This window comes from Aphidius gifuensis, linkage group LG6 (assembly GCF_014905175.1).
Source record: "Aphidius gifuensis isolate YNYX2018 linkage group LG6, ASM1490517v1, whole genome shotgun sequence".
Classification (NCBI taxonomy): Eukaryota; Metazoa; Arthropoda; class Insecta; order Hymenoptera; family Braconidae; genus Aphidius; species Aphidius gifuensis.
This window is the reverse complement of record NC_057793.1, coordinates 13,503,133-13,529,659: the sequence shown is the minus strand read 5'-3', so window position 1 is coordinate 13,529,659 and position 26,527 is coordinate 13,503,133. Positions and strand designations below refer to the sequence as shown.

Here is a 26,527-nt window from a genome sequence, read left to right as displayed (position 1 = left end):
TCCTTTCTTTTATTCAAAAGATATTGCACAATATGATCAATTATTTTGATTTCTCGCAAAAGCCATTCCATAGTTTAATAAGCAGTCCATATCAAAAGAGAGGGCAAGGTCAAGCATGAATAAAATTCATTCGAAATTAAAGAACGCTTTCGACGTCGTTATAAAAGTATCTTCACAGCACTAAACTGAGCAATGCGATGCTAAACTTGCAATTGAACGGTGTTCAAAATCAGAAATACAATATAAAGATCACCTACCAGACAAATCTGTAGTATAGTAACACAAAATTGTTACTACGTGAAAAAAACATTTTAACAAATTTTACTGTTGTATCGGTTTTTGTCATATTGGAAAATTCTAAAAATGGAAACAATATCGATTTCTTCGGCAACTGCATCTTTGTACTTTAGCTCAAGCCTATTGTATCCACTTGTCTTGATCATTGTTACTCTTTGGATACTTCACTACTACATTGAAAATATGAGAATTGTACGAATGGGTAACAAATTACCAGGTAAGAATCGAATTAAATACTAGAAATAATAATGTAATATGTGCTAAGGAAGAAACAGCAAAATAGAAAATTGTGTTTATAATATTTTTAGGTCCGAAGACAGTTCCTTTTTTCGGCAATGCTTTACTTGGTAAGTGTTTTCATACATTTGAAAATGGAGTATTTGACTTATTATTATTTTTGAAATTTTAGGTGACTTTAACATTTAAAGGTAGTTGAAAATATAATATAATGTTTTACATATGTAGATTCATTGCTCGACCAAAATTATTATTATTATTAAAGTTGTTTTTACAATTCGTCAAAAATTATACAAGACGAAACCAACAGGGTTATGTCTTTTATTTTCGATTTATGACGTCACATTTTCGAAATATGCCTACTTTAGGGTTCTCATTTTACTTCCTCATTTTACTTTTTACTTCTTCACAATACGGATTTTTTAAGCCCTCAAAGATCATTTTCTACCTCAGATTTTATAAAATATTCAATTATTAGAATCAAAATTTTTTATCATTCTCTTTCTTTTATTCGTCGTGCTGTCTCATGTTTCTTGGCTATGGTAGCATGTGTGTGTCTATCCAGATAGACTACATGCACACATACAACCAAGAACCTGCCAGTATAGTGAGTATATTTTGGACAGAGGGGCACTGAAAATATTTTTTATAACCACATGTAGATGCGCACCCTCTCAGGCCCAAACTATTCGTCCACCGATGCGATTCACTTTCAACCTTAATAAGATTAGACAAATTGATTTTTTTCGTCAACATGAAACAATAAATAAAAAAAATTAAACAATATAAACAAATAACTCTTCCAATAATGGCATCACTGGATCATCATTAAGCTACAGTCAAATTTTCAGGTTAATTTATTGACTTTTTAAAAAGTTATCACAAGTTATATATTTAAAAAAAAGTATTTAAAAAAAAAAAAAAAATTTCCATTTTACGCATTAACTAATTATCATTAAAAAAAATTTATTTGAAAGAAAATATGTATTTTTTTATTTTTTAATTTTTCATGTTTGATTTTTCACCCAGAGCAACGTCGTGTTTTCTTGGGCTTCAAGCATGCGGCTGGTTATTGGATCCGGACTCTCAATTATTCAATGACGTTTGAGATTCTTTTGTGAAATTATAGATTCTTTGAAAATATTAATTTTTCTTGTTACAATTTATCAGATTTATTGATTCTTAATTAATATATATTAATTAAGTTACTTTTCAAATTTTTGCCAGGAAATCGATCGGTGTTTACACTATGTTCATTTATTTATTTTTTTTTTCATCTTATTACCGTTTTTTTTTTTAGTTTTTCGTGACTGGAGACAATTTTTGAAGCCTTTATTATTAAGCGATTTTCTTCGAAAATTTCTGAAATTGTTGGAAATAGAAACATCTAGGTAGTTTGAAGAAATGAAAATAAAAATAAATTCTTTCTTTGCCTCTAAATAATCAAAAAACTGCTAAGAAACTCATTAAAAATATAAAATTTTGTCGATAAATATTGAGTATAAATATTGAACAATATTTAAGTTTATTTATGGTTGGCCACCATGGGTAAAAAACATGGGACTTATCCCTTTCGTTTACCATACAAAATCAGCGCTGGTAACGCCGTAAAAAAACGAATAAAAGATATGAATCATAAAATATGAATTAAAAAAATAAGGCAGTTTTTTCAGTCACAAAAATTTAGGTTTAATTTTAGTTTTTAGAAAATATCTTAATTGAACTTCAAAGAAAATAAATATTAAATTATTTATAGAAACAAAAATTAAACTAGTCACTGAACAATTATGTAAAGTCCTCTATTTTGTTATTCCCAACCGGGTAACAGGATTAGAGGTAAGTGTGCGTAGTTTATTTTTTGAAGATGTTATACGTGAATATCAAAAAAATTTGTGAGGCGTTGTCAATCTGGATGGTCAACCTTGTAGATGGGAAATGTCTTGATGATAATCACTTGTCAAGTTTTTTTAAGAAGTATGCGTCAAAATTCAAGACCTTTTTAGCATTGATTTCAAGAAATTTTTTTCCCATTACAAGAATAATTTTTCTTTTTTCAAAACCAAATTAGTTCCATTTTAGATCTAAATCTGTCATGTTTCAAGAATTTTTTTGTCTTTTAACAAGAAGTTTACCATTCATAACAAGAAATTTTTTTTTTCTTTCAAATCTTAAAATTTCCTAGGACAAAAGTTCTATTTTCAAAAAGTTTTGTTATGAAATATAGAATTTTTTTTTTGCAGTGTAATATGAAGTATTGACATTCTCTAGTTAATAAGCTACGACGTTTTTTTTTTTTTTTCGTAGACAAACTCAATACGTATGTGTCGCGGAGCTCACTTACCTAATATCGAAATAAACAATTCAATAATTCGGTATATTTTTTTTCATTTGAATGTGCATAGAAGAATTTCAACTGTTACTAATTATTTCACATTTGTTGGCGTTGCATGGAAGTTTGAAGAACTCAATGTACATTTTAACTGCAAAAGAATCAAGGCTATTTTCGCCAGTCAAAATATCCGAGCTCACTAAAGCTTATTGTAGTAATTGACAAGTCACGAATTTGCTATCCCACACGGGAAAAAATATCTAATTTATATATAAAATTATATATAATAATTATATATAACAATTATATATATTTTATATATAAAATTAAGCGAAATCGTCTATATAAATTATATAAAACTTATATATAATATACAAAATCAAAAATATAATTTTTGTAAAAAACAAACTCGTTAAAGTTGTTCTTTACGTTAGCTTAGTACTACTGTATGATAAATAATTTAGGAGAATTAAAGCTGCCTGTGTTTGAAAAATAAAATCGAAATAAAAAAAGATCACGTTTTATCCTTATTACACAAACAAACTTTAACGCCGCGGTTTTCTTCACAATTCCAAGATCAGGTTGACAGACAGCTAAGACTTAATATAATTTCATGATATGTCACAACAATAAAATATAAAGCAATATCCAAACGTTTTACCGCAATATTTTGAGGCAGTGTTCAGCGTTGGATAGTTTTACGATAATGTCTGACAATGTCATACGTTTAATACTGACTTGCAGTATCGCAGATCGCAGCAAAGATTCAAAAATATTGGCAAAACAATCCTGCGCAATAACCAGCGTACGCAACTACAGTTGTGCTTGCCAATGTTAATTTGTTAACTAATGTACTTACAATCTTTAACATGAGTCGTTTCATACAACTATTATTTTGATTAGTAATAATAATGAGAGGCCCTAGAAATCACAGAAAATGATAAAAAACAAGGTATGGTGCGCGCAGCATCGCTACGCCATTTTTAAACTTTCGCTGCCATATGACATACTGCTAATCAGATAGAGCAGGATGACCAACCAATATTCTGGGGCGAATTTATCAGATACAGGACGCCAACTTGGTAAAAACTTCAAATATCGACAAAATCGACAGAAATTTATTTTTTACAAAAAAACGGGGGGCCGGTTTATCATATATTTATATCTTTTTAAATAAGGCACCGGAAAATCCGATAATAGGCTCATTTGAAAGAGGAACCTCGATTTATATAGTCAAACTGTTGTTATTTTTTTTTTTCGATTGCTTAATCAAAAGATATGGACTTGACTATAAATCAATGACGTCACACACACGAACTTAAAAGACATATATCCCCGGCAGTCTCTCGTTTTTGAACAACTTTAACGAGAGACCCTACCGGGTCTCATGATAACGATTATATAGAATAGTTTATATAAAATAGGACCAACGATATAGCACTCCGGTAACGGTTCGGGCTTTGTGACAGGGAGTCACGGGTTCGATCCCGACCATCGACGCCATGTATCGAGTGGTAGGCGCAAGCAGGCTGTACTGCCCAGGTTTTTCATGGTTTTCCTGGGCTATAATAGGAATCGGGTACAGTTTGAACGCATTACAAAGTCGACATCCATGTCTGTCGCAAAAATGAGTTGTAGGAGTTGACGGTTAGAAATGTGTAAAGAGAAGAGGCACCGTGCAAGAAACTTCCTAATTAAGAAGTATAGCACGTTAAACAATTTTTTTTTTTAGTTTATATAGAATTATATATAATTTTTATATAAATTTTATAAAAATGTTTACCCCCCCCACTCCCTCTCCCATGAATTAATTTTTTTTTTCGAATTTCCTCAAACTTTAATTTTAAAAAATCAAAATTAAATCGTTCATCGGGGTTCAAACCCGGGCCCTTCTGGTTGGGAGGCAAGTACTTCACCTCAAAGCCATAATTCTTGAAATAGATTCTTATAAAAATATACATAAGAATATGATTTTTCTCAATTCTTTTACTTTGCGGTTTTAATACCGATTTTATCTTTCTTTCTCATAAAAATATAAACGAAGAGATGTTAAAATTAAAATTTTATATATTTGAATAAAAGTCAATAATAGAATTGTGATTAAAACAGCAAAGATTTGTGGCTTCGAGGTGAAGTACTTGCCTCCCAACCAGAAGGGCCCGGGTTTGAGTCCCAGTGAAAGATTTATTTTTGAATTTAAGAAACTTTAAAAAAAAATCGAATCATAGGAGAGGGAGGCGGGGGGGGGGGGATCTGATAAAAAAATTTATAAAATTTATATAGAAATAGATATAACTTTATATAAACTATTATATATACACGTTATATATACATTTCATATAATTTATATACACGATTTCGCCCAATTTTATACATAAAATATATATAATTGTTATCAACAGACTCGGTAGAGTCTCGCCTCAACTTTTAAAAAGCGAGTCTCTTACCGGGTACAAGTATTTTAAGTCAGTGGTCCGTGACGTCGTCGGTTCTAATTTATCAAATGTCGTTCTAATTATTAGTTGAAAAAAAAAAAAAAAAATAGTTTCATTATGTATATCGATGCCTCTCTTTCCAATGAACCTACTCTCGATTTTTTTCAACAAATAATAAAAAAGATATAAGAGCCAGTAAAAGCCACGTATTAAATCTTACTAAAATAGTATATTTCGTTACAAGTGCCCACTCAGAGAGTGTGCTCTCAACGAATTTGGAGGGGCAAGCACGAGCCTTGGCGAGTGTTTCCCCTCCAAATGAGTTTTGAGCGGGCTCTCTGATTGGGTACATGTAACGAACCATATTTTTCGTTACACTATTAAGAAAAATACCCCCAATCTGCATCGTTTTCAGTTCATAAAGATGGCGGTTCTGGTATAGTAGGAATTAGTGTGTCGATCAAGAAGTACACACATTATTTGGGACTGAAACAATGTGTGAATTTCCAAAATAATGTGTGAATTTCCAAAATAATGTGTGAAGCTCAAAATATCGATAATACAGGGCCCCAAAAGTAGCGACATCGGGCGGACAAAATTAATAATACTATGAATAGTATATGTGTTTGTAAGCTATTCACGTTTCTGTGTGTTTACAAGTTATTTTTTATTTTGTTTTGCTTTGTTGTGTTGCTAAATGTCTTATATATAAATTATTTAATACTTAATTAATAAAAATAAAAAAAGTGTTGATATTTATCGTGAATGTCCAATACCCAAAAATTATACTTGAATCCAGTGAATCAAAGAGTGAAAGTGATCAAGATGACAATCAAACATTCAATGAAAATGACATACCAGATGACATTTGTCAACAAGCTGATGCCCTTTTTTACCAGAGAAATCAAATGAATTATTTTATTTATTTTTAAAAAACCAGCATAATGGTTAAAATTTAGATAATTTCCAGTTTTGTTTTTTGTTTTGCATTATTAATTATAATTTTTTTTTTCATCATTAAAATATTATTTTGTTTTTTTTTTTTTTTTTATGATTTAAAAAAATATGTTTTGACTTGTCAAAACGCAATGTTATTGCCAAAAAAAAAAAAAACAAAGATAAATAATTTTAATAGATTTATACGAGTTGTTTAGAAGAAAAAGTAATTATTGAAAAATTACTCTGTGCCTTGAGTTTATTATTATGTAATAGAAATTCATTTATTTTTATAAATAAACATAATTGAGTTTGATATAATGAATTTGAATTATTGTTTGAAATTTTTTTTTAGCCCTGTTTGTATTGGATTGATAGTATTAATGCAGTTTTTTTTTTCAACAGTATTAAAATTGTTGTTTTTATTTTTTTTTAAATAATTTTTATTATAATCATATTAATTATTTTTTTTTTTTAATTCTGGGGGGGTTCACCCCCCAGACCCCCCCACGAGGGCTCGGCCCTTCGAACCCGCCAGGGCTCCTCGCCCTGGACCTAGCCAGGGGTTGCACCCCTGGACCCGCTTTGGGGCCCCACATATATTGTGATAGTCGTTTATTGCGTGGTATTTTTCTTAATTTTTGTAAAGAAAAATAGCGTATGCACCTCGTGCGAAGTAGGTGATTCCACACTCTCATGAAGAGATTTCACTCAGTACAGGAGAGGAGAGCTCGTAGATTCTCCTGTACTTCGTTCATCTCTCCATGCTCGTGCGTGAATCACCTACTGTTCGCACTCGATACATAATATACTATTATGTTACTAGGGACAGTGGTAATAATGTGTGAATTTCTAAAAAGCGCACTACCCCTCTTACGCTTTGGAAATTTACACATTATTCCCACTGCCCTTGTAACATAAAATAAATTTCTAAGCTGAAATGTGTAATTTCTTTGGATACGTTGCGCATACCCCGTGCCTATTCCTACTCCTGATTTTTTTTTACATGCATGCAGCCGCATGTGTTAGTTATTTATCATTGATGGTATACCAGAATTTGTTTATTTTCCTTTTATTTAAAGCATACATATATAATGTATATACGCATTTTAATTTTGATATTCAAGAAAATTAGTATTCGATATTATCTATTATGGTATTCACGCTCAATTTAAAGTAGACGAATTACAAATATAATTTATTATTACTTTAAACGAAATAAGTAAAATAAGAACAAAACATAAATTGACAATTAATGTCCCCAAAAAGCCTTAATTTTTAATTACCTGTTCATTCATCATACCTTTAATAATCAAAAGGCGTGAAATATCCAAAAGAATGTCAAAATTTTAAAGTATAAAGTTGAATAATTTTCTAGATAAAAAAAAAAAAAAAAAAAATTAGGTGCTATTTCGATATGTGGTAATAATAATATAATAATAAAAACAGGGCGTAACTTTTTTTACGGAGGCTAGGAGCCGAAAGGCTCAGCCACAGTATTGGATTTATCCCCCAAGAAAAAAAAACGTCTATAACTTTTAAACTAATTGTCGTAAAGACTTCGGATTTGGCTTAAAAGAAGTGGCTTAGGAAATTCTATCACCCCTAATAAAAAAAACATTATCTATTCGGCCATTTTTTTTTTCACGAAAAATACTATTCGTACGGGAAAAATTTATTTGAAAAAGTTATAGAATTTTGAAAAACGATTAATTCTATAATTTATTAATATCAATCAATGAAGCTCGTCAAGGAGAAAAAAATGTTTCGATAAAAATTTAGATAATAATTTATTAATTTCAATATATATTTTTTTTTTTGCAAATATAATAATGGCAGTCGATAAAACTCTTTGAGTAAAAAAAAAAGTCAAAATAAAAATTTCGATATATTTGATTTTTTTTTTTTCTTTTTAAATCGCTAGATTTTTAACTGAGCTACGAGATTTTTTACTTAGCCGCTAGACTTTTTACTTAGTCTCCGTTATAGCCAAATATATTTTTTATCAGCTTAATTTTCCCTTCAGCTACATTTTTTCCTTAGCTAGATTTTTGACTCAACTACATCTTTTCCTTAGTCTCAATTATAGCCAAACATATTTTTATCGGCTTAATTTTCAATTCAGCTACATCTTTTTCTTAGCTAGATTTTTTACTCAGCTACATTTTTTACTTAGCCGCTTGATCTTTTACTTAGTCTTAATTATAGCCAAACACACAATATCTTCATAATTTTACCGGCTTAATTTTTCCCTTAGCTACATCTTTTCCTCGGCTAGATTTTTTACTTCGCTACATTTTTTACTTAGCCGCTTAATCTTTTACTTAGTCTCAATTATAGCTGAACACACAATATCTACATAATTTTACCAGCTTAATTTTTCCCTCAGCTACATCTTTTCCTTAGCTATATTTTTTACACAGTCTCAATTATAGCCAAAAAAACAATACCTACATATTTTTACCAGCCAAAATATTTTACTTAGCTACATCTTTTCCTTAGCTCTATTATATTATCAATTACGAAACAAATTACCACCAATACCAGAAAAATATCGATAACTCGAAAAATATTCGGAATATATTAAAAAATTTTATTTTAACTTTTTTTTCTACTTGATGAGTTTTATCAATGGTTATTATAAAATTAGGAAAAAAAAATCGATATATCAAATATATAAAATCATTGACTATTGAAAATTACTGAACAACAATAATTGTATGAAAATAGAAAAAAATAAAATAAAAATAAACAATATTTTCATAAACGAATGAAAAAAATTTGTTCAAATGTGTACTTATTATTATTTTGTTCAATTACAACTAGAGATGCACACGAGACGAGACGAGACGAGATTTGATCGAGTCTCGTCTCGGTCTCGAAAAATGACCAAAACAACAGTCTCGTCTCGGTATCGTCTCGGTATCGTCTCGGCTGAAAAAATCAGAGTCTCGTCTCGGTCTCGTCTCGAGTAAAAAAAATCGGAGTCTCGTCTAGTCTCGGCTGTATAATTATAAAGTGAACAAAAGTAAACTTTTTTTTTTTACTATCAATGCAACATTTTTTAAAAATATATATTCTTCTAATATATGCATATAAAATTTTTTTTTTTCTTTCTTACTCTTTTATAACGTATGAGTACTTTATTAGTTTTTTTTCAATTATTAATTAACATCATGCATTTATTTTAACTCAAAAATTGCGTATCGATTGTACTGAACAACAAACAAAGAAAATATATAATTAAATAAAAAATGCTTATGTATACTTTGATTTAACATATATAATGAAGATGTTCTTTATTTATTTCATACGTCTAAATCCAAATATAATTTACCATTATTTTTTTGAATTAAGCTGGATTTTAATTCAATTTTTATTCATTTTATATATTTTTTGTTTGTTTATAGTTATTATATAGATGCAATATGTATAAGAACTTAATACTAAACAAGGCACCACAAAAAAAAAAAAAAAAAATTAAGAAAACCAAATTTGATATTAGTGATGACACGGCGAGACTCTCGCGAGAAATCTCGGACTAATGCTAGTATCGTCTCGGTCTCGTCTCGAGTTCGTGAGACGAGACGAGAAATCGCCGAGACTGGTCTCGTCTCGTGCGCATCTCTAATTACAACAACTCGCCGAAGATGTTTACACACAATAAACCCGCGAGTCTAGATGGCTCACAAAATTTTTTTTTTTTTTTTTTTTTTTGTTGCGATATTACATTTTTTTGTAAATTCTTTTGATCATATAAAATTTAATAAATCCAGCCTGAGAATTACCGATTTGTTATTTTGACACATACTGGTTCGTCGTGACACTTATATCACAAAAAGTTGTTTCTAACGTAACAAAAGAAATCTGGACTTTATATAAATTTGAAGATAACAAAGAAGTGAGGTTATAGCGATAAAGAAAGGATGGGAGAGGTAACAAAAGTAATGTTGTTATATATACCAACATAATGGAAGACATCTTGACTAAAATAAAAATTTCAGCAAAAACGCAAAGTTGAAAAATTCATTCGACATGTAAAAAAAAAATATACTATCAAAAAATTTGTTTTTTTTTTTTTTAATAAAGCTTGATCACGTAAAATTATTAAAACATGAATATGGGGCATTCTGAGTCACTTCAGCTGGTCATCTGCCTGACCCTCTCGGATTGAGTTGAAAATTTTTTTATACATTGTTTTTGGCTTTTTATGCAGCCTGAATTTTTTCGGAAATTTTATGACGTATTTTAGCCGGTAAAGTCGAGTGTTTTAATGTTAATTCTCTTCTTTCATAAAAAAAGCCCCAATTTAAATACATGAAATTTTTTCCATAAAATAAGATACTCAGTCCACGTATATTTAATTAAAAATTAGAGTGGGCCGAGACGTTTATATGCTTTTTTTTTTTTTTTTAAAATTTTTTTTTTTCAAAATATTTTGAAAAAAAAAAAAAAAATTAAATTTTTAAATACAAAAAAATAAAACAAAATTAAAACATATCTTGGTAAAATTTCATTTTCGGCATATTTTAAAACTTAAAAGTGGAAAATTTCAATTTTTAACGAAATGTTCGTGAAATTTCCACTTTTAAGTTTCAAAATATGCCGAAAATGAAATTTTACCCATATATTTTTGATGATATTCACTTAAGATATTTCAAATGAAGATTAAAAATTAATGAAAGAAGAGGTTTCCTCTACCGTGCCTTTTAATAAAATAATAATGTTACTCTGTGTTCGGCAGCCAAGTTAAGGAGGTTATTCACCAAACCATTGTGGGTATTTCAGGGTGCTTCTGACATCACACCCTCAGCCGAAATATGACAACGCTGTCAACCGAGAAATGTAATAAAGTGAAATGCGCAGAGCATCAACGCATAAAATATTGAATTGAGCTTGCCAATGTTAATTTTGGGCTTAAGACAAACACATACAAACACATATAAACATGAAGCGTCCGTGAGGCTTGAAAAAACTGAATTCGGACCGAACGCAAAGGAACGAGCCTTCATGTTTATAGGTGTCTTAACCCCGAAATTAACATTGGCAAGCTCAACTGTAAGTGCAGTCCATGAGCCTACGTTGTCACTTAAAATTTAATTTCATCGGAGTTTTCAACTAATAATTACTCATCAATTGACCGATCAACATGAAAATTATTCAAGCGATATATAAAGCTTGATTTCTCGTATGTGTGATTTTTTACAAGAGCTTTTCATTATTTTTTCAATTAGAAAAAAAGGTTGAAACCCAGGTAGGAAGTGACGACGGGCACAAGCCTGGGACAAGCCTGATTACCCGGCTCTCGGGCCTGTGTCAGGCCTGAGACACAAGCCTGTGTCAAGTCTGGAATGTTCACGATGTATTTGCTGGTGTCGGACTAGTGTATCGGGCTTGACACTGGCTTGCAAAAAAAATTATAAAAAAATATAAATAAACGATTATTATTAATTTATTAAGTTGACATTATTATTTTTTACGCGATACAATTTGAATTAACGATAATTGTATGAACGAAAATAAACGACATAACGGGGGATCGATCCTAGGTCACTCACGTGAAACTCCAATGCTCTATCAAGTCAACCACCGGGGTATTAATGAAAGAGTCAGTCAAAATTTTTTATATCAATGAATTTATTCGAGAGTCAATTCACAGTCCTTGTAAAAGCCTGGCACGATAGTCAAAACCTAATAATTGTTATTTAAAATTTCTATTTACAATTCATAGATCTAATTAATATAATTTTTTTTTTTAATTGAATGTATGCACAAGTCAAGTCCCGTGTGAGGCTTGGTAAAACGGGCTTGACACAAGGCTCGTGTGAGGCCGGGGAAAACAAAAAAAACAGGCTTGACACCAGCTTGGACTATTGAGGCCTGTGTGAGGCCGGTTGAAAACAACGGGGTTGGTCTTGTGTCAAGCGTGTGTTAACAAGGCTCATGTGAGGCCAGGGAAAACAAAAAACACAGGCCTGACACAGGCTTGGACTATTGAGGCCTGTGTGAGGCCGGTGAAAAACAATGGGCACAAGCTTGTGTCAAGCCTGTGCTCCCAAGGCTTGATACACGACCCTCGCACAAGCCTGGCACAGTTGTTCAAGCCCGAGAACTCCTACCTGGGAATCTCCATAAGAGCCAATGTTGATTAATATTTTCAATAGTTAATTATGAATAATTTTATCGGTCAACATGAAAAAAAAAAATATACCACTGTGTTCAGAATTAAAAGAGCTACCTGTATGTAAAATTATAAAAAATTCTCATCATTTTCAAAATTAACATTGGACTGGTCAATAACCACCTTAAAATGTGTGTTCGCAAAATACTTGAATATTCTATCCGAGTACCAACGAGGCTTTATTTAAATAATATTTGTCTCTGAGTTTTCATAATTTAACTGTGTACATTTTCATCAATCGTTATTTTAATATAGTTTGTTTAATATAAAATTTGTGTGATTTTACAATATAAATACAATAGGTTAAATTATGTTTATATATATTTTATAATGAAAAGTTTAACACCTGACACTCATCATGGGACACTGGCTCGAGACATTTGTTCGCTTCCAATACGTACTTAGAACACGCTAATTTTTTTTTTTTTTTTTCAGCCTATGGTGTCCAGCCTAGAGATGTTTTAAATGTTGTTATGGAATATGTCCATTTTGGAAGAGTCATCAGAGCTTTCCTTGGAACAAAACTTGTAATCTTTCTAATGGATCCCAAAGACGTTGAAATCATTCTCAGTAGTCAAATTCATATCGATAAGTCACCGGAATATCGGTACTCTTTCTTGACGTTTAAAAGATAAACATTAGAATTATATTCATATAGTTAATGTAAAAACATCTTTGCAGATTTTTTAAGCCATGGCTTGGTGAAGGTCTTTTGATAAGTACCGGTGAAAAATGGAAAACTCACAGAAAAATAATTGCACCTACTTTTCATCTTAATGTTCTAAAGACTTTCGTTCCTCTATTCTATGAAAACAGTATAGATCTTGTGAGGCGTTTGCGATCAGAAGTTGGTAAAGAGTTTGACATCCATGATTATCTATCAGCTGTAACTGTAGATATTCTATTGGACACTGCTATGGGTGTACGAAATGGAAAACGACAGAAGACCGGATTTGACTATGCAACGGCAGTCATGAAGTATGTTGACAACAGAACAACGATAAAGTTTTTATTATATAGTGACAAGTAATTATTATTTATTCTGAATGATTACATAATATTTTTTATTACAGGTTGTGTGACATTATCCATCAGAGACAGTACAACTTCATGCTACGAATTGATCCATTTTTCAAATTCACTAGCTTTGCAACAAAGCAAGAACAATTATTATCAATCATTCATAGTTTAACTCGGAATGTTATCAAACAAAAACAGCAAGAGCTTGCTGAGAAAGGTGAACTATCACTTCCTGAAGTTTATGCGACTGGGAAAAATATTGAGACTTCTACTGTCAACATTGATAGAGAGAACAAAAATTCAAATATGCGTTATGTAAGAGATGATCTCGATGAGATTGACGAAAACGATGTTGGTAAATGAACATCAATTTTATTTTTTTATTAACTTTATGTAAAAGTTTTTTTTTAAATCCTCACTATAAACTTGAACTCTTAGGGGAAAAAAGACGCCTCGCGTTTCTCGATATGATGCTGGAACTTGCTCGGAATGAATCAATTTTGTCGGAAGAAGAAGTCAGAGAAGAAGTTGATACTATCATGTTCGAGGTTTGTGAAGGAATTTATTGTATAATTTAATTATTTAGAATATTGATATATTTTCAAAATTTAATATTTACTCTTTTTAGGGTCATGATACAACAGCTGCTGGTTCCAGCTTTACACTTGCGGTTTTGGGAATTCATAAACACATTCAGGTAATTCGCATTATGTTAATAAGTACAAGGTTGGAAGACTGTGACTTACCATTTCAGCATGTTTACTCGGAAAAATTTTGGTTTGGAAAACATAGGCTTCTTATAGAAATAAAAGCTTCAAAATCATTCATGCGGGTAGCAAGGCCGCATATTATAAAATTGCCCTGACTTGAACATTTAAAACAAATAAAACGCAGACCATGAATTAAGTTTATAAAAAAATTTTCTGAGTTCTATAATCACAATAAGTTTTGAATAAAATTCAAGGTCATTTAAAAACTATATGTTTTCAATTTAAAATACACGGGCTTAAGTTAAAGACTTATACATTTTCATCCAAAATTTGAAAATGTAACAGTATATCCCGGGAAAGGCCTGAAAACGTACGAATTTGATGACAAAAGTATTATTTTGATTGAAGCCTTTACTTTCGGTCTGGAAAAAGTCCTGATATTCAGGACAGGCTATTTTTTTTCTCAAGATATTCAAATTTGGACTCTGTAGTTCATAAGTAGAGCTTAATTTGCTATGTGATTCCCATCTATCCTGATTTTCCTTGACCCATTCAAAATGTAGCGCTTCACGTTTCTTTTTTCAAAATTATCAAACATCACAACGTGGAAATTTCAAAGGGACAATCAGATGGATCGTTACAGATTGTACTGAATCGTTGAGAATCGGCCAGCGTCACTATTTAAAATGAAAAAAAAGATAATTTTATAGTGACCCTGAAATAGCTTTATATGTTATAGTTTTTCTCGTTGTACAAAAACCGTGGAATCGGAGATTCAGTATAACCAGCCCTCACAGATCGTCGAAGAACAGTTAAAAGTAATATGGTTTCTAAAACAAAAATTTCGGGTTAATGTTTTGTTTAGGACAGAGTAATGGAAGAACTGAACGTAATTTTCGAAGACTCCGATCGTGCCTGCACATTTCAAGATACACTAGAAATGAAATATTTGGAGCGAGTTATAATGGAAACGTTGAGAATGTTCCCACCTGTACCAGCGATTGCTAGACAGTTGAATGAAGACGTCAAACTCGGTAAAATTAACATACTCACATGTCATTTAATTCTTTGAAGAATTTATTAGGTTTTTTACAGAATCATTAATAAATTTTAGCGTCTGGTGATTATACATTACCAAGAGGTAGCACAGTCATCATTCCACCATTTCAAATTCATCGCTTGGAAGAATACTATCCAAACCCGGAAATCTTTGACCCTGATCGTTTTTTACCAGAAAATACTCAAAACAGACATTATTATGCTTACGTGCCATTCAGCGCTGGCCCCAGGTATTGTCAAATAATAATTGATATACTCAAAATGAAATAATGACGAAAATTGAATAACACTAACTATGATTTCAGATCCTGTGTCGGAAGAAAATACGCTATGCTGAAACTCAAAGTTTTAATATCTACAGTCCTGCGAAATTACAAGATTGTATCAAATTTATCGGAAAAAGATTTTCAATTACAAGTGGATATCATTTTAAAACGTGCCGACGGTTTTCCAATCATGATTGAGCCACGTAATTAAACATCAGTTTAAACATAAGAAAATGTCGTAACTAAGAATCATTCAATTCGTAAATAAAAACTTTATATTGTTGTTATTACTATTATTATTATTGTTAATATGATTATTATTAGCCATTGCGTCTGGCCGGAAGAGTTCTTATTTTGACTATTTTTCCATTTAATCAACAACATAAGTTTTTAATACATATGATAGAATCATTAGAATTTTCCGAAAAGCAGATATATTATTAACAGTCGATGTGTAAATATAATTTTTATTATTAGAAGATATTTTGACGTTGAATTCAAACAGAATTAATTATGCAGCTAAAAAATAAAGCAACATCCGGTAAGTAGTGAATCAAGGACAGTTCTAGACCAGAGGGAGGCCGAAAAAAGGTACATCATCGAGGGGACAGGGGACTGCAACTCGGTCACTAAAACAGAGATGGTAAAGAAATTCGTCATCTGAATTCCCAGTTGTAGATAATGCAGAGATGGTAAAGAAATAAAATTGAATATTTCATTATATCGTAATTTAAATTACAGCCAAACGGTCGATTGAGAACCTCGGAGGCACTGTATATGCCACCGTACGTTGTTGATACCACGCGACAGGAGTGAATAATCATTAGCCACTGTACAATGACCGTACGGTTAATGCAATGCTCACGGTAAAGCCATTGTACAATGCGGTGTTACAGTTCAACCACGAACGTCCACCGTACGTTGGGCTTTACGTTGCCTCCCATATCTTACATTTTTTCAGCCTCCAACGTACGCTCATCGTACGCTCATCGTACGGGCAACAAGCTCATACTCAATCTCACTGTACAATAATTGTACGGTGAGCAATTTTCTTTTTTTATACAACACCGTACAATGCTTGTACAACAATTTTCTGTCCATTGTACGTTCAACGTAATGTCAAAATTTACCGTGCCGTAACATTCCGCCAGGGGTCCCATGTCCTATGGCATAGCTCAAGTTTCAAGTCTCATGTCTTACATACATATATATTTTTAAATTGAATATTGCTGTAACTAGAAAAAATTAAAATTAAAATAAAAAAAATTTTATTGTATTTTCGGTTGACACATGAAATGAAGATTTCTACTTTACTGACTGATGGTAAAGTAGATTTTACCAAGTTTCGGGAGTCAACCAAATATGTAATAAAATTTTTTCAGAAAGTTTCCAAAAATATTCTTTATTTTCGATCGACTCCTAAAAATTTTTCTTGACAGCTATAAATTTACTCGAAATAATAATTTTTTATTATTATTCCTTTATTTTTCAATATTACCAACAGACTGTAAGCTGACGTCATCATTCAGTTTTTCAACTTAAATATCAATTCAACATGAAATTACAAAAAAATGATTCTCGTAGAATGTATTCAAAGATAAAAAAATGGAGAGTCCTTATATAAAAAAGACAGTTGTCATCGATCTTCCTAAGATTTGATTGGTTATTTGGTTTTCTTTGTCATTCTCATGTCATTTGTCATTCTGTCTTTGTCGGTTGTTAATGAAATAAATAAACAAATTTTCTTTCTCAGTCACTCACATTTTTTTTTTTTTTACCCGTCGTTAAGGTAATCAATAAATTTATTTGTTTATATATTTTGAAATCAAGATTTGACAGATCGCTTGAACAAAAAATAGTCTTCAAATTATAATAACTGTTTTTATTGATAATAAATGAACTGATTTATATATAACTTTATTAATATGATGATGGAAAAATCAATAGGCTTATGTACAAGAAAAAAAAGGTATGTATCTATATAATATCCACATACATTCTATTTAGAAACAAAAAAAAAAAAAAAAAGGGAATCATTTTATTCACAATTTTATTGACAATTGAAAATGTAATCATTCTATTTTGACAAAAAAGTAGAATATATATATACATATATACATGTCTCTTTAAGTAAAAACACTGATTATTTCAGTATAACTATTGATAAATATATGACTGTTATAATTTATTGATGGAACTGGTCATGTTGATATGATTAACGGCATAGGTGTTTATTTTTATAATTTCTTCTTTCACATCTTATAAATAATTCACGAAAATGAGTAATGTCACACTTTGTTTAGAAGTTGTGGTGAATTATGTAATGAAATGAAATTGAAACATATAAACCGAGGATTCGAAACTTTAAAGGTAATAATATGTTGGTGTTGTCTTGATATTAGTCATGATCTCACTAAAATTTCATTGGAAAATATTTATTAGTCTCACAAGATTTTCATGTATCTAAGCTAGGCAATTTTTTTGAAGAAGTTCTTTGATCAGGCTGGCCTTAATGAAGCGAAGTTAAGGTTTTCTTCATTAATTCTTGATCAGGCTGGCCTTAAAAAGGATGAGTTAAGGGTTCCTTGATCCAATCTTGTTCGAGGTATCCTTAATCAAGCATCTTGATCAAATATTGATCAAATTTCGATCAGGCTTCCAGTGTTAAGGGAACATTATATAAGGGATCAAGTCTCAATCAAGACTTGAAGTCAAGTCAGGCTAGCCTGACCAGATTTCCACTCGGGATCATATTTATAAAGGAGAATTTTTTTTTAAAAAATACTTAAGAACATAATAATTCGCTCTGTGTGAATGAATGATTAATTAATCAAAAATATACATATCCCTGAAAACGGAATAGTAAAATGGAAAATGTTTGAAGTAAGCACAAAAATGTTATAAAGAAATGGATTTTTTTTCGACAAAGGTTGCCGGAAATTTCATTGGTTTATAAATTATATGTTATTCGTGAAAATATAATGTCGAAATTTTTTTGAAAATTAATAATAAACATTAATGAAAAATAATTGAAAAAGAAGATTTTAAAATAGGCGAATGATTTTTCAGATCCTTAGTTTATGATTTGACAAATGGCTCAAGAAAAACGAAATATTAGCCACTTTTTGAATTTATTTTATCTACAAGTCGTGGTAAATATAAAATTGCATAAAATAAAGAGTTATAATCATTTCATGAAATTGTTCGGAGATTTTTATTGAGGATGAGTTTGAAGTCTCAGATTCATAGTTTCACAAAAATTCTATTCAGAAATATGTTTTATGTACATGACTTGAAGCAGGAAACGTCGTATTTCGTGTACAAGTTATAGCAAATATAAAAAAGAGTCAAAATTTTTTAGGATAGAAGAACTGCACGGACAAAAATGAAAAGTAAAATTTATCATAAAAAAATTGTATAATTAATATTTTACGGAGGAAAAGAAGAATCTAAGGACAAAATCAAGTGAAAATTACCTATTAATAAAATGAAAAAACGGAGACGTGTTTTTATATTTTTTTAATATGAATTTTACAATTAAAAAAAATGAAACACAAGCTTAACCATATTAATTTATAAAATTTACATTTTTTTTTTCCTGTAGTTTTTTTCATGAGGTGTTTTTTGAATATAGGAATCATGATTTCGGGAAAATTCTATTTAGAAATATTTTATTATCAACATGAGTAATTTTGAAATGAATGTTTAATTAATTAATTGGGAATTGCATCACAGAAATAAAAGAATCGAAAATAAAGTGATCAAGACTTTGATGAATAAAGTATTATGGGTAAATTATGAGATAGGTTTTTTGAAAGACATAAGAAATGTTTGAGAATAAGACCGCAACTTCTAAAACAGCCTTAACAACCGACAACTGACCACAGGCACGCCCGACAACTAACCACAAGCACGCTTACTTACGAACGCTAGTTCACTTAGCTTACTGTAGTCGTAGAGCAAGCACACGTTTTTTCTGATTTAGTTTTTCAGTAAACTTAAGTACACATAAATTCAGTTGAAGCTAATTCAAGATCACTTAGACACACATAAATTTTGTTCATTTAACTCAGTACAATTAAATATTAATAGTAATAAATTTAGTACACTATTCACAGAAGAAACAAGTCAGATTAATATAATCTAGGCTTTGTTCGTTCTGTTCAGATCACAAGTCGAACAATTTTGACCTCATTTAAAGACAAAGACTAAGTGTATAATTTTATAAAAACATTAAACAATTATCATAAGTGTAAATAATAGTGTTAAGTGAAATAAATACAATTTTATTAGTTAAATTTATCAAGCATTTCCAAAGCCACGTTGGCGCCTTATTTTTCACTCTGCCAATCCTAACATAAAATTAAACAATAAGCTTTGTGCTAAACATTTTGGTCCTTCGAGCCGGATAGAGTGAAAAAAGAGATAGTGTCATTGCATTAAGTGATAAAATTGTGATTAAGCTAAGTTTCGTTTGTTCAACACGTGGTGTAAGAAAACGAAGCGTTCAGTTTTGTTCAACGCTTAACCACACCATACATCACCCAGTAGAACTGCAGGATTGCTGTATGTTTTGGACGTATAAAACTCAGTATTATACTCAGCAGTTTACACGGTGTATATAACATTCAGTACACAACTCTTGTGTTCTCACAATTGACCTTAGTGTCTCAGTGAAGTGATTTCAGTACTCAGCTTCCCGCCTTTCCGTACACGAAAGTGTATAAATCAAATTTAGTAATTAATAACAGTTTAATTTGACTATACTTAGAACATTTAGTTGTATTTTAGTTTAAATTATCTTAGTTTAGTTTGCACTCGTTTAGTTGCAAATAAGAATTTAGTGAAATTTAGTGTCATTTAGTGATCTAGTGAAATTTAGTAAATTTTGGTAAATTTCAGTAAATTTGTGCATCGTAATTGATCACAAGATATTTAGTAACAATTCAAATTTCCTTTGACTTTTAGTTGTGATTTAGTGATACCTAGTAAATTCTAGGGATATTTAAGTTTATTGTATCAACTAATATGTCAGTGCGTCGGAGTAAGGAGAATTTGAACGTACCACCGATACATTCATCAACACGTTCACTACCTGAAACACGATCATCATCATCAAAGAAAGAAATGGAATCCACAGAAATCTTGAATAGCGTTATACTTCCGCCTTAATACCAACTTAGAGTCAATCTACAGATAGACAGAATTGAGACGTTGGAGACGTTGTTTGAGGAACTTGAACTCAATCAAAACACAATGGTACTTGCTTCAATTACTGACACAATCGATCAAGCTAAGTACACTCATGAAGAGTTTTTAACCGAGCATAGCAACTTAGTTCTAAAATGGCCAACAGCATTTATTAATCATGAATATTTTAGAGCAATACCATTCAAACAAGAACGTAAGGCTTATAACAAACTCATGCGTTACTTACGTCGTTTGGAAGATAAACTTAGACCACCTATGCCACCACCAGTTTTCAATGATCAAGTACCACAAAACGTGTTACCACGCAGGGCACCACTTCCTGAAATTAAATTACCTAAGTTCAATGGTGATTACCGCAAGTGGGCTGAGTTTAAAGCAATTTATGAAGACTTAGTTATGAAAAGAGAAGATATATCTGAAGCATCAAAACTTCATTATTTGAAGACAGCTGTGGACAAAACCCCGGCAGATATTATCAGTCATATTCAACCTGAAACTGGTAGTGTTGAAGCTGCTTGGAAAATCTTATCTGACCGATTTGAAAATACAAGATTAATGGCTCAGTCACATTTTGACAGATTTCACTCTCTTCCACAATTAAGATCACGCACAGCCAGTGGATTACATCACATGCACACCACCATCAATGAAACAATACAGATACTCAGTTTAGCTAAAGTCAAAAACCCAGCAGATTGTATTTTAGTTTCTCATTGCACAAAATTGCTCGATCCTGACACAAGAGAATGCTGGGAAACACATCTTAACAACACCCGTGAGATTCCACAATTTGATCAATTCTTGGAATTCATTACTTCTCGAGCTCGAGTACTTGAAGGTATTGAAAGCAGCTCAGCAGCTGCTAAACCATTACCAAAGAATACAACAACCAAAACTACACCATTCCGAAAGGCACAAGGTCTTTCAGTAACACAAACAAATGATCGTCAAACTAACATGGGTAGTAGTCCTACAAGTTGGATCTGTGACGCTTGCTCAGGAAATCATCACATGTCCACTTGTGAAAATTTTCAAGACTCGAATCTTCAACGAAGACTACAAATTGTTAAGAACAAGCATTTATGCTACATCTGTCTAAGCAGACATAATGCTAAGAATTGCCGTAGTGGCTTAAAGTGCACATTTCAAGGTCCATCACAGCAACAAAAGTGTCAACAACGCCATCATACGTTGTTGCATGGGATGGACTTTGGAAAGTTTTTTGATAACACAAAGGTTAATAATACTCAGTCAGTTCCAGTCGGAGCAACTGAGCCCATTGTTACACAAGCTCAGAATCAATGAAGTTGTAGTACAATTGTCAGCTTAGATCACACAAATAAGCCAAGCTCAGAACACACAACTAAGCCAACCTTAGAACACACAATTAAGCCAAGCTTAGAACACACAAATAAATCAACTTTAGATCACGCAAATGAATCAACTTTAAATCACGCGAATTGTGATCAATTCTTAAATCATTCAGCTAAGCACACAGCACTACATGCGCACACGCACATGGTGTTCTTAGCTACTGCGCAGGTCATAATCAAGACTAGTACTTACGAGCACTCGGCACGTTTACTAATCGACACTGGTTCAGAGTTGTCATTTATCACCGAAACTCTTGTTAACAATGCTAATTTAACAAGAATAAGAAGCACTGTAGAAGTACAAGGCATTGGTGGAGCATCGGCTCTTAAAACAAGAGGAAAAGTCAACGTAATACTTCACTCAGTACATAAAATTAAAAATGTAGAGATCGAAGCTCACATACTGCCAGTAATTACTTCTATGATACCATCACAAGATTACGAAGTTGATAAACATGCTTTTGCCAAGATCACACTAGCTGACGAACAATTCAACAAAGCTCGTAGTATTGATTTGATAATTGGTGCTGATTATTACGGCATGATTATTAGACCAAACATCATGAGATTTCCGAACACCAACTTATTAGCACAATTGTCCATCTTCGGGTGGCTTGTTATTGGCAAACCTTTACCATTAAGGACAAATGATAAGTTCAAAGTCGAATCAATAACATTTAGACCTGAATATGTATCAACAAGCTCAGCACCCCAAGATAGGATCAACTATGTTCAATGTTATCAAGCCAGATCAACAATATCAGACTTGGATCTCGAATCTCTGTTAAAACTATTTTGGGTGCAAGAAGAAACACCAAATTCTGAACTTAGTTCACTTACTCAAGAAGATCAACAATGTGAAGACCACTTTAAGTCCACACACTCTCGAAATAATGAAGGCAGGTATATCGTACGTATTCCATTAAAGTACACTGGGCAATTCATATTGTTCAGCTCATAAATGCCTACAACGTACTTTGCGACGACTTGCACGTGATCACACCTACAAATTACTATATGATCAGTTCATGAAAGAATACGAAGACTTGAATCACATGAGAGAAATACCAGAAAACAAGTTAGTAAACAACCAACATTATTACTTACCGCATCATGGTGTAATAAGAGAACAAAGTACAACTACTAAACTACGTGTAGTTTTCAATGGTTCAAGTAAGACCACCTCAGGTAAATCAATAAATGATATTATGCTTCCTGGTCCAAACCTGTTATTGAACATAGTTGACGTTTTAACTTGGATCAGACAATATCCATATTTATTTTCAACTGATATAACAAAGATGTTCAGACAAATAGAAGTACACGAAGATGATTGGGATCTTCAAAGAATACTCTGGGTCGATTCACAAAACAATGAACATCATTATCACCTCACTACGATCACATATGGTACGAGAGCAGCACCTTATCTTGCTGTAAGAACACTGCTACAATTAGTTCAAGATGAAGGTCATAACTATCCTCTAGCTGTACCATCATTAGTGCACGGTCGATATGTCGATGATATATTTGGAGGAGGAGATACTCCAAATGAACTTGAAGAAAAGGCTTACCAATTGAAAGCACTTTGCAAGGCGGGCGGCTTTCCTCTTGCGAAATGGCATTCATCACTACCACATATAACACAAGAAACAACAGATCACACTAAGATCACATTTGACAATTGTGATATCCAAATACTCGGTATTTATTGGTCACCATCGAAGGACACATTCACGTTTGCAACAAGTGAAACTAAGAATGGAAATAAGTGCACTAAACGCCTCATATTATCTCAGATTGCTACGATATTTGATCCTCTAGGTTTTGCTTCTCCAGTAATAGTGAAAGCAAAAATATTTATGCAAGAACTCTGGCTACTAAAACTAGGTTGGGATGATAACCTACCGAACACACAAACAAACAAATGGTACATTATTAAAAATGAATTGATGAATCTGACGAGAATCTCAATTCCCAGGTGGTTTAACACATATAAAAATTCTAGTGTTGAGCTACATGGCTTTTCTGATGCATCACAATTAGCAATGGCTGCAGCCATTTACTTAGTAATTCACGAATCGTCCAACGGCGCCACGAGTACACTTATATGTTCAAAAACAAAAGTAGCACCTTTAAAGAAAATCACCATACCACGCTTAGAACTTACAGCAGCTTTGTTATTGGCCAAACTATCAGATCACTTTAGAAAACAACTGCAGTTTAAGATCACGAACGTATATTTATGGACGGATTCAAAAGTAACACTAGACTGGATCAAAGCACCACCAGCTCGCTGGAAAGAATTTGTGTGTAACAGAGTATCACAAATTCAACAATTAACTGAACACGCTCACTGGAGGCATGTACACTCAAAATCCAGCCGATTGTGCATCAAGAGGTACAACAACAGAACACCTATCTAAAATTATGGTGAAAAGGACCACAGTGGGTGACACAAAATCAGCACACTTGGCCGAAACTTACAAATGAAACACAAAGTTCCAGCCTGCTAGAAGAAAGACCAGGACTTACATTTTTAGCAACTCAAGACAATAAAACGAACACATGGGATCTTATAAACAGATATTCATCTGTCACTACATTATTTAAGATCACATCTCTCTGCTTCCGGTTTATTTATAAATTGAAATCTAAATCTTTACAACCACATGAAGCATTAAATTTAGCCAGAAAATACTGGATTAAGACCACACAATTAGTGTATTTTGCAACCGAACTACACACGTTACAAAAAAATAACAATCTACCTACTCATAGTGCTTTAAATAAGTTAACAGCATTCTTAGACTCTGAAGGAGTACTACGAGTTGGTGGGAGACTAGAACACGCATCATTAACTTATGATAACAAACATCCAGCTATACTACCAAAAAATTCTCGCCCAACAATATTGCTGATTGAACATGCACACAAAGTCACACTTCATGGTGGTACACAGCTCACATTAGGACATATTAGACAACATTATTGGATCATTGGAGGAAGAACTAGTGTAAAATCATGCATTTTAAAATGTGTGGTGTGTGCTCGACAAAGAGGGATCCGTGCTCATCAACAGATGGGCCAACTACCTTCAAGAGTAACACCTGCACGAGCATTTGAGCACACAGGTATTGATTATGCCGGTCAATTATATTAAAAATTGGAAGTCAAGAGGAGCAAAACATACAATTAAGTTTGTTTTTGCCTTTTATAATACTGCAGCACATTTAGAATTGGTCACTGAGTACACTACTGAGGATTCCTTGCCGTACAAAAGATTTGTATCAAGACGAGGAATTCCGCTTAATATACTCAGACTGTGGCACTAATTTTATTGGAGCTGATCGGGAGTTGAAAACATTATTTACTCAGTACACTAAAGAAAACCAAACTCTTCAAACTAAGGTAACAGATCAAGCAACTCAGTGGCATTTCAATCCTCCAGCAGCTCCTCATATGGGTGGTAAATGGGAGGCACTAATCAAATCAACTAAGTATCACCTAAATCGTACCATCGGAGAAACAAAGTTGACGTATGAAGAAGCTTCTACTTTGCTAACACAAATAGAAGCCATACTCAATTCAAGACCACTAGAACCTCTCAGTGATGATCCGACTGACCTTCTTACACTTACCCCAGGACACTTCTTAATTGGAACACCATTGCAAGCAATACCAGAGCCGTGTTTAACAGAATTGTCGACCACGAGATTGTCTAGGTGGCAGTTTATACAGCAACGTGTACAGCAGTTCTGGAAACAATGGTCAACGCAGTACTTGCAACGACAACAGTCAATTTCTAAATGGCATCACATTACTAATAATATCCAAGTTGGATCCTTAGTTTTAATTTCAGACGAACGAGCACCTCCTGGTCGATGGCCTTTGGCAAGAGTGACCGAATTACTACCAGGTTCAGATGGATTAACTCGAGTAGTGAAAGTTAAAACTGCTACAACTACATTGACTAGACCACTTGCTAAGCTCATTATTCTCCCCATGAACACTAATCAAGCATCAGCAATGGATTGCTGATGGCGGGTGGAATGTTTGAGAATAAGACCGCAACTTCTAAAACAGCCTTAACAACCGACAACTGACCACAGGCACGCCCGACAACTAACCACAAGCACGCTTACTTACGAACGCTAGTTCACTTAGCTTACTGTAGTCGTAGAGCAAGCACACGTTTTTTCTGATTTAGTTTTTCAGTAAACTTAAGTACACATAAATTCAGTTGAAGCTAATTCAAGATCACTTAGACACACATAAATTTTGTTCATTTAACTCAGTACAATTAAATATTAATAGTAATAAATTTAGTACACTATTCACAGAAGAAACAAGTCAGATTAATATAATCTAGGCTTTGTTCGTTCTGTTCAGATCACAAGTCGAACAATTTTGACCTCATTTAAAAACAAAGACTAAGTGTATAATTTTATAAAAACATTAAACAATTATCAT

General features: G+C 32.2%; 1 protein-coding gene across 1 annotated transcript; it reads left to right on the top strand.

Moving 5' to 3' along the window:
* The first annotated feature begins 88 nt into the window (after nucleotides 1–88).
* LOC122859550 (cytochrome P450 4g15-like) lies at nucleotides 89–15,763 on the top strand. The gene is made up of 10 exons (XM_044163214.1): nucleotides 89–514; nucleotides 606–644; nucleotides 12,851–13,022; nucleotides 13,097–13,393; nucleotides 13,489–13,790; nucleotides 13,874–13,983; nucleotides 14,064–14,132; nucleotides 15,011–15,179; nucleotides 15,260–15,434; nucleotides 15,510–15,763. The coding sequence occupies exons 1-10, from the start codon at nucleotides 364–366 to the stop codon at nucleotides 15,679–15,681; spliced, it is 1,656 nt and encodes a 551-aa protein (XP_044019149.1). The 5' UTR covers nucleotides 89–363; the 3' UTR covers nucleotides 15,682–15,763.
* The last annotated feature ends 10,764 nt before the right edge of the window (nucleotides 15,764–26,527 follow it).

What these genes read in the sequence shown, in the direction of transcription:
- LOC122859550 (XM_044163214.1), top strand. Translation starts at nt 364, where the DNA reads ATGGAAACAATATCGATTTCTTCGGCAACTGCATCTTTGTACTTTAGC. An exon ending in GAATGAAGACGTCAAACTCG is followed by an intron (nt 15,180 to 15,259) that starts GTAAAATTAACA and finishes AATAAATTTTAG; the next exon opens with CGTCTGGTGATTATACATTA. An exon ending in CCATTCAGCGCTGGCCCCAG is followed by an intron (nt 15,435 to 15,509) that starts GTATTGTCAAAT and finishes CTATGATTTCAG; the next exon opens with ATCCTGTGTCGGAAGAAAAT.